The sequence below is a fragment of the Triticum dicoccoides genome, chromosome 1A (genome assembly GCF_002162155.2).
Source record: "Triticum dicoccoides isolate Atlit2015 ecotype Zavitan chromosome 1A, WEW_v2.0, whole genome shotgun sequence".
Classification (NCBI taxonomy): domain Eukaryota; kingdom Viridiplantae; phylum Streptophyta; class Magnoliopsida; order Poales; family Poaceae; genus Triticum; species Triticum dicoccoides.
This window is the reverse complement of record NC_041380.1, coordinates 243436637-243445942: the sequence shown is the minus strand read 5'-3', so window position 1 is coordinate 243445942 and position 9306 is coordinate 243436637. Positions and strand designations below refer to the sequence as shown.

The 9306-nt window shown below is 47.2% G+C and overlaps 1 protein-coding gene across 4 annotated transcripts in view; it reads right to left on the bottom strand.

Annotated features, from left to right (window-relative positions):
* LOC119267495 (transcription initiation factor IIF subunit alpha) overlaps positions 1–4935 on the bottom strand; it is an 11015-nt gene extending 6080 nt beyond the window's left edge. For 2 of the 4 annotated variants that reach the window (XM_037548907.1, XM_037548900.1), the window contains exons 1-3: positions 4619–4934; positions 3353–3511; positions 2981–3132 (exon numbers count right to left, since the gene is read on the bottom strand). In XM_037548907.1, coding sequence (XP_037404804.1) covers positions 2981–3132; positions 3353–3511; positions 4619–4792 — 485 coding nt within the window. In that variant the 5' untranslated portion in view covers positions 4793–4934. Of the gene's footprint in view, positions 1–2980; positions 3133–3352; positions 3512–4618 lie in introns of all 4 variants that reach the window. The other 2 variants (XM_037548886.1, XM_037548894.1) reach the window with 2 other exon arrangements.
* Positions 4936–9306: the final 4371 nt, after the last annotated feature.

The following is a 9306-nucleotide window of genomic DNA, read 5'->3' as shown; positions in this document are numbered from 1 at the left end:
CCCGAAAAGGAAAGTGCTTGACTACCAAACGGGGTGCAAGTCGTCCAAGACAAGGAAATCAAGACGGAGGACAGTCGGGCTGACCAAGGCCTGCTATAAATATGTCAAACCACGATGAGGAAAGAACAACTTTGGCTTCCCCGGCGAAGACGACATAAGCATCGAAGACCTAGTATAGCCTTCAAATATTCGATCTAAGATATCTCGTCTAGTTCACCTCGAATACCAGCAACCTGATATCAAAGTCGTTGACCCCAATTGTACTTGGCAGATATTGTTCCTTGACAAGGGTGTGCGCGGTTGTCAACTAGTAGTCCATTTGGTTTTTGCTTGTTTTGCGAGCTGCTAGAGTTGTATGGTCGGTTTAGCAACCGACCTTCACATGTACAGATGTACTATCAATACAGATATATGCTAATCAGTTGTGTGAGGCAGCAAGTCACCAAACAACTCATGTACTTGTGCATGTTATGAGAAACAACTGAGAGAGAGAGAGAGAGAGAGAGGAGTTGAGTGGTTCAGATTCAATATTTGGTACCAGAGCTTAGGTGCTGACAATGACAATGCCGCATGACACTGGAGTGAGTGGAGCCATGCTAACCAGTGGAACAGGCAACCCACCAACAATGGCGTCAGGGAAGATTCCATTCCAACGGCTGACATGGACAAACTACGTAGCATGGGCAATGAGGATGAAGTGCTTCCTGTGAGCAAACACTGCATGGGGTGCTGCTGATCGCGAGAGCTCATCCAAGGAGGTTGATGAGAGGAAAGAGTTGACCTTAACAATTATCTCCAAGTCAATCGACCACGCGACGCTGCTACGTGTTGCAGAGAAGGAAACACATCTATTGTGTGGACGGCACTACACTCCAAGCATGTGGGTGTCGAGCGCGTCCAAGAGGCGAGGATCCAGTCCCCGCGCCCGGAGATTGATAACCTCAAGATGGTTGGTGCAGAGTCCATGGATGATTTTGCGGCGAAGTTCACAATGCCCGTGGTGCATATTTGTGAGCTTGGAGACCCGATGGAGGAGAAATACGTCATTAAAAACGTTATCATCTCCAAATACAAGGACGAGGAGGTCGCAGCCGCAGTTGTGGACGCAATGGAGGAAACAAAGATAAAAGCGAGGTACAATTCTACAATTATGACGACTTCGGACATTTTGCATGGGCATGTCCTAAGTAAAGAAGGAGAGCCTTGGCTAGAGGCTACGTCGGCAAAACCACTCTTCTTTGAAGTTGTAGGCGGTTTACTCATGAAGAGTATTCTTTGTTACTAGGGATGTACATATGGTGCATACAAGACTTGTGTGGCATCAACTCGAACATGTGCATGGAGAGGAGCCGACATGTTGTGTGAGGCAGGCGTCGCTATGTGAAATGGTGATGCAGGCTAGCTGAATAGTGGAACGGCTACATGAGCTGATAGGAGTGATGGATTGAGTGAATCAATCGAGTTACCTACATGAGCTAGATATAATGTGTGTTGCCATTGATCTTGAGGCCGACGACTAGGGTGTAATACCATTGTCACAAGAAAGGTGGGCGTGAGCCAGAATAGGTGGTGAGATGTCATCATACAAAAGAACTGGTGTGAAAAGCTAACAAGCACGGTATGATGTTGCTACACAAGAGCTTGGTGCGAGGAGTGGAATGGTCAAGATAACAAACAAGGATGGGAGTTGGGGGTAGTCAATTTCTTTTTTGCTCTGCTAGAGCCATATGGTCGGTTGCTAAATAGACCTTCCCTTTTATATAAATACAGCCATATGCTAAAGCTATGAGGAGCATCAAAAGACGGGGAAAAGTTATGAAAGACTTTGGCTATGTGAGGCAGATGATGCAGCAAGCCACCGGAGAGCTCATGTACTTGTGCGTGTTGTGAGAAACAATCGAGAGAGAGAGAGGCGGGGGGAGCTGAGCGGCATGCGAACATCGAGTTAGGAGGCATCAGGAGATACTGAACTGGCCGAGATATGAGCCCAAGATGGCGTTCTTATTCTTTTTCTTTATGGTCAACACATTGGTCGAAATTTCCTATTTTAGTTTTGCTCTTGTTTTGTGTTGCTCTGTCTTTGAATCAAGCATGAACTTCGAGTTAGAATATTCCAGGAGAGATGCTGAGGCAATGGGTAAGGATCAGGAATCTATATGTTCTAACATAAAGATCACATTATTTTTGTATGTTTGTAATTGTCATGAAACTAGTTGAATTTGTCTACAGATGAAAAACTGATAAAAACATGCCCAAACTTCTGGGCAATTTCTTCTGAAATGTTGCCAGAATTTTCAGAAGTCCTATGAAATATGTTCTGTAGGTCATCAGTAAAACACCATGAAACCCTGCTAAACCTATGTGAAACACTCTGGAACCTGTGCAAAAACTTAGTGAGCTAACAAGAAACTTTACGAAACTCGCTGAAAATATATTTAAATTTCACAAAACACAAACAAATCACATCAGCAAAACTCATTTGAATTTATTGAAAAGAACTATGCAATTTGGCTGTGAATAACCTATGTGTAAGTAGTTTGAAACTTACCCAGAAGTCGTTTGATTTAAAACTTGTCTGAAATACCACTGGTGTACAAGTGAAACACAAAACGTGTGTACAATCTATAAAGTTCGAACAAGTGTGAATACAGTTTTATCTTTGACACTTGTCTCTTGTTAAGACCAGATGATGTACCATCAGGAGCAGCTACAATGGTATAGACCAGTAGCAGCACCCATACTGTTCTATCTTTGACACTTATCTCTTGTTAAGACAAAAGGAAATTATTTGAGTGAATTTGTTGCAGATAGTAAACTCACAACATTGAATTTTTGTTTAGATTTTGTCACAAAATTCACTTGTCAAAGTTGTAACAATGGACTGTCATGATTGATTCTCATTTTTTCCTTCTTTCTACTACAATCCTGATTTGGGCTAACATAATGAAAAGCACGGCAAAATGTGGAACAAGTGTATTACCAGGAACCAGCAGGAAATGCGTGAAATTCCTTGCCATGCAACATTAACAAATAGTATGTAGCTGTTGCTGACTGTGATCCCTCCATATGACCTTGAAACTGATATTGACCAGTTTCATCTTCCAAAATCCATGGCTTCCTGTTGTATTTCTCCTGGAATTTCCAAATGTAAATCCACATAGTTAGAAGGGCCAACTGCACAAACTTAGAACTTCAACTCAAAACAGATCATTCTCGATCAAATATTATCCAGGACATGGCAGAGAAATTGATAACATTTGGTTCAAGCAAAGCAAAAATAGCTATGATACCTGTATTGTACTGGAATAATTGTTGAATAAATAATGATGAATGATGATCCAAAAGTACATACCAGCATTTTGTCAGTAAGCTGCCGTCCTTGCAGGCCTTCTTTATGAAGAGACCATTTGTTCTCAGCATTCTTTTTCTTTGAGAATGGCGGCAAACCAGTTACAAATCTTCCAATAGAGAATGCCTTATCTGTGCTGGCATTTGCCCGCACATTGTATTCCTGAAAGAGAAAGATTCACAATGAGTACATCATAGTGTAAATAGACGAACCACATAGCTGATCCGCCCTGTTCCCAGAACTGACATAACTCACAAATTGAACTGCAGACAGCACATAATATGCAACTACAATTTCCACAACAATAACAGCATAGTACACATGAAGAGCTTGCATAAAGCTGTGAAACTAACTACACTGTGAACACTGTGAATAGCGGTGGGGCTTAGTTAGGGACAGGGTGTGCCCTAGCCCCTCCTAAATTAATATTTTCACCTTTTATGTTTGATAGTTGTAGTCTACATCAATATTGTGTAAATGGTCCATACTGACATTTTTGTATGCGAAATTTGAGATTGAGGTTATAAGTAACGACTCGAATAGAAGTGGAAAATTAGAAAATTCCACTGATTCATTATAACACACTTCAAGAAACATTAGCAATCACTCCCATGTTTGCACTTCAACATCCCCAATTATCCACAGCTACCCTAGTGCAACTTCTCTCTGGCACGCTAAACCAGATACTACCAGTTGGTTTTTTGTCCAATTTACAATCCAAAGGTCTAGTATAAACAGATTTGTCATGTAACTTGTACAGTGCTAAAATTTCAAAATCAAAGTCAATCAAGTTCTTTTGGTCAAGTCTCAAATCAATTTTCTTCTTCTTCTCATACATAACATAAGCAGCCACAAGATCCAGAACTAAAAACAACCATTCTTGCATATAGTTCCAGGTAACATGAATTGCAGCAGATCCGGACAAAATTCTCTTCTCAATTTGTGCCATCATCTTAATTCTTTATTTTGAAATTGCAACTCGAACTAATATTATTATCGTGGCCATTCTTTATTCCATGAAGATCTGGGAAATAGCAGTCATTTTCTGTTCGTAGTGTAGTGAGAAAACCTTGATTGCAATCCATGGCATACTGAGCAACATAATTCAATTCATTGGAGCGTCAAAACAATGGATCGCGTAATCCAGCGCACCAATCCCACAGACATAAACCACATCCGGCTACTGGAGCAACCGAACGCCGAAACCCTAGATCGAGAGCGTTCGCACCAACGGCGATCACATGCACGCGGAAACGAACGGATCCATACCCGGATGAGGTTCGTGATGAGCGCAGAGCAGACGAGGCATCGGGCGCGGGAAAGCGCCATGGACTTGCCGCAGGAGCTACAGAGCGTGGTGTGCTTGCACCCAGTGCCGTAGAGGTCCGACGTGGAGCCGCAGCCCTCGCACGCCGGCTTCAGCACCAGGTCTACGCTCCCCATCGCGGCGGGGATGAGCGGTGGGCGACGGGGCACGGACGGCGGGTTAAGATGCCGGAGACGGATGGTGCTCCGGTCCGGGTCCGGGTCTCGCCGAGGGTGATTCGCAAAATGAAATGGAGATGGGTTCGGCTCTGTTGAATAACATTTTCTAGATGTTAAAAAAAAAACATTTTCCAGAGCAACTCTAGCAGACCCCGCATAATTCCGACCAGTATACGTGCTCGGCCTAATTTTCTGGCTAGAACAAAGCCCGTATACTCGTCCGGCCCGCAAATATTTTTGTCGCAGCCCGCAAACGTTACCCTCGAAGCAGTATATCTACGGGTTTGCGGGGCAAATGCGGGTCGAAACCCTACCGCCCGCAGTCGTGTTTCCCCCATTCCACACCGTGCCGCTCGATTTCTCGCCGCCGGCCACCGCACGCAAGCTTGTGAAAGCCATGGACGGCTCTGGGGATGAGGCGGAGCGCCACCGACGCGCTAGATCTGACGCCGCGCGCAAGCGGAGGGCGCGTCGATGGCTCAACCGCGGTACCCAGCCGCCACCGGCGTTCAACCGTCGCGAGCTTGAGGACTTCGACCACCAGATCGCCCGCCGCCACCACGCCTTCTCCGACAACTGGTCCGCGGGGAGCTCATCGGGCGCATCGAGCTCGCGGCTCATTCCAGTGAAGAGCAAACCGGATGAGGGGATCTCGCCTCGCGCCGTGCCCGATGCGCCGCCGCGCCGAGGAGTCATCGGGCCCGAGGACTACCTCCCCCCGGGGCAGGAGGAGCTCCTCGAGCGTGTCGTCCTCGAGCTGTCGGTGAGGGAGCAGGAGGAGATGGAAGAGCGCATTCGGTGCGAGCTCGAGTACGAGCGGCTCTTCCTCCAGACAGACATCGCCGCGTCGCAGGCGCACGTGTCCAAGGAGGCTGACCTGCGAGTGATGAAGGCGAAGCAGGCGAAGCTCTACATCGACCTTGACTCCTCCTCCGACTCCGACTGAGCACCGCCGCTAGGGGGCAGCTAACGCACGAGCTCCGGTGAGCTCAATTTTGTGTAGTGGTACGGTACCATAGGCCTGTTCTAGCTCCGGCGAACTTATATGTAATATATGCAATGTTGTGTACGAACTTATGTGAAGAAGAACTATCTATGTGAGCGAGCTCCGGCGAGCTTTTGCTTAAATTTCTCGCGTGAAACAAGTTTTAAAGATTTTACGGGTTTGGATACAGTTTCTGCTCTGTCGCCACGAATTTCAGCCTGCATAAGCGACGTCGTGCGAACTGCAGTTTGCAGTTCGGCGAAATGCGGGGTCTATTAGAGTTGCTCTCAACATAGTACTTCCTCTCCCTTTCATAGCGTGTGTTTGGTTTTTTGTCATTAAGAGCATCTCCAACAGCGGTGGCAAATATCGCGCGGGGGGAGGGGAAGCTGATTTTAGCGGGCGCGGGAAATTTCGGCGCGCTGTAAAAGATCACGCATGGGGGGAGGCAGCCCTTCGCGCGCAAGATTTGGCGCGTGGCGTCTGGCACTCACTACAAAAGGCGTGCGTCCGCTCCCTCCAGCCGCACACTCGACCGCTCCCTCTAGCCACACACTCGACCGCTCCCCTCGCCGCCCCTCTCTTCTTCGCTCCCGCCGCCACCGTCGACATGTCGCTGTGTCGCCGAAGAAGCTCGGGCTACCACGGCATCCGTGTCCGCCCTTCCGACTGGTTCCACGCGGAGATCAGCTCTGGCAACGTGCGTCTCAGTCTCGGGACGTTTGAGACCGCACACGAGGCCACCCGCGCATACAACGTTGCGGCGTGGCGCCTCAGCAGGCCACGCTCGCAGATGAACTTCCATGACGCGCAGACGTGCCAGCAAGCGCAGGACCTCGCGTCGCCGCCTCGTCTTATAATAGACCAGGACCGTGAGGAACACCGCAGACGCGAGCGCTGCCTCCTCATCGCCGAGGCGGATGAGCTAGCCATGACGGAGTGGCGCCAGCGCTACCCGCAGGACGTCGCCGACGAGAACGCCTTCTGGGCGGAGAGGACAGCAAGGCGACGTATGGAGCGGAAGGCAGTCGCGGAGGCGCAATGCGATCTTGTTAACACGGGTGGAAAGTCGTTCTTCGACTCAGACGATCCTCATTGGGAAGACACGTGGCTCGATACCTCGGACGACACCAGCGAGAATGATGATGACGACTCGGAGTAGGTTCTAGTTGCACCGTAGTTTTTATCGTGTTGGACTAGTTTTTTTTATCTATCTATGCTATGATGAACTATGTATGCTATGTGAACTATCCATGTATCGCTATTTTATCTATTTTAATCTATGCATATGTTTTTTTTATATTTGTTCGGAGTGCATATGTTGCTTGTGCGACAGCGCACGTGCAGTTTTTTGCAGCGGCTCGCGCGCGCTAAAATTTGCAGCGGTGTCTGGAGCAAACGCACCCCGCCGCACAAAAACAGGCGATCCACGCGCTCCAAATGTGTTTTTAGCGCGCCGCGCGTAGTGCGGCTGTTGAAGATGCTCTAAGAAGAAACCGTGGAATGGAACGGGCCCGTTCTATACCCAAGAGGCTAGTCCACAGCTTGGTTAGGCTAGTTATCGCTGGAACCATATGACACTAGTATATGTTAGAGCATCTACAGCCGTAGCAAATATGACACCGTAAACACCCATGAACACGCCGGGTCAGTGACTGGGCGTGTCTGTTTTGAACCTCTATTTATCAGTTCACGCAGCCACACTCCTCGTCGGTCATTTTGCACATGATTGGTAGAGATGAAAAGAGAGAAATAAAAGAATGCATAAAGAAAAGGTAAGGTGGTCTGGGGTGGGGCCGCGTCCTACGTGGCGGAGTGCTCGGGCGCGTCCGCGAGCCCTCATATCCTCCCCATATTTGTGATGGACTAGTGGTTGGGGCGTCACTCGGTGACGCCTTCTGAAAGGAAGTTTGTGCGGTGTCAGGTAGGGTGCCACACTTTTCATTGAATTTTAGCTTTGATTGATAACACACATGTATGTATAGCTGATGCATTACATACGATGGCTTGTCCAAATTCAGCAAATAAACATGCAATCTTAACACTATCTATCAAATGTTCATGTTCATCATGTCGTTGTACTCCCAAACTCTAGACTTGTCGCTGCAGTTCAGGTACACGTAGAATAAACGCCCTCCGCCAACCCCACCGAGCCGACACTCACCTTCATCATTGCCTACTCGAGGGGGTGGAAGCGGAACGCTGATATCTCGTTGACACAGAATTCTTGCACGCCGTAGTGCAGCCAGTGGCTGCACTTGCCGCCGAGGTCGACGCTGCTGTGTTGTAGTGTCTTGACGAGCAGGAGGACCGCGCTACCCCATGCACACACAGAGCACCACCAGCCGCAGCAGCCGCCACGTCCGTCAGCTCTCAAACCTAGATGAATCCCATTTGATTTTGATCAAAACCAACTAATCTGTTACATCAGCAAGGAACATATATAGTCCCTCCATCACTTATTTATGAACGGAGGGAGTAGAAGTAAGAACACTGGGAACAAGAATGAAACAAAATAGGCAGGGAGAATACCGAGAATTAATATCAGGCGAGAAAAAAAACATGAGAATCAAATCTGGTGGGGTGGAGGGAGACAGGACTGGCCTGTAAACTCACTAATCGTTGAATTCGTCCACTCGGGATGTATTTGGTTTGTGTCACCAGGTGGAAACGGGCCCATCTCGTCCCTAGAGGTCGTTCTCCTGTTTGGTTGGGTCGAGGAATCGGAACTCACTCGTTCTCAGGAATGGCATATTCCTCCTAGATCCGGAACGCGCTAGTACCTCCGAATCGGTGGCGGAACGCCTCCCGTCTCTCACATTTTCCCCGATGTTGTCCCCTCTCTTCTGCTGGTTATCTCCTCCCACCACCAACCAGGCACCTATTGCTGCTCCGGCCGGCACAGAGAGCTTCATTAGTACAGCAACATCTAGTCTTTCATTATTTCTGCTTGATGTGTATGTTGGAATTTCTACCTATATATGTAACTTGTTAAATACTACAAAATAGTGTGAATTTATGTTTGATATATGCTTGAATGTATTTATAAACTGTGCGTGTTGCAAATAAAATTCAAATGTTTTCTCAAAATTTGAATATTATGTTCCTGAAAATACAAAGAGTTAAACTATTCATATTGTTGCGGAAAATTACTCCATTCCAACTGTGGAACCAAACACCAGAACGTAACCATTCCATTCCATCTAATACCCATAGCCAAACACAGGAACGGAACCAACCCATTCCCGTGGAATGGAAATATGAAATTCCATTCCACTTGGTTCTTGAACCAAACACACCCTCAATGTCTCCCATTCAAATGTGTTGTTCATTGTGTATCACCAAAAATCCGAGAAGATTGTCTCGAAATGAATCAAGTAAACATAATAGGTCTCAATGGAAACAAAAAGGACATAGTAATGTACTCCCTCTGTAAACTAATATAAGAGTGTTTAGATCAATATTTTAGTGATCTAAATGCTCTTAT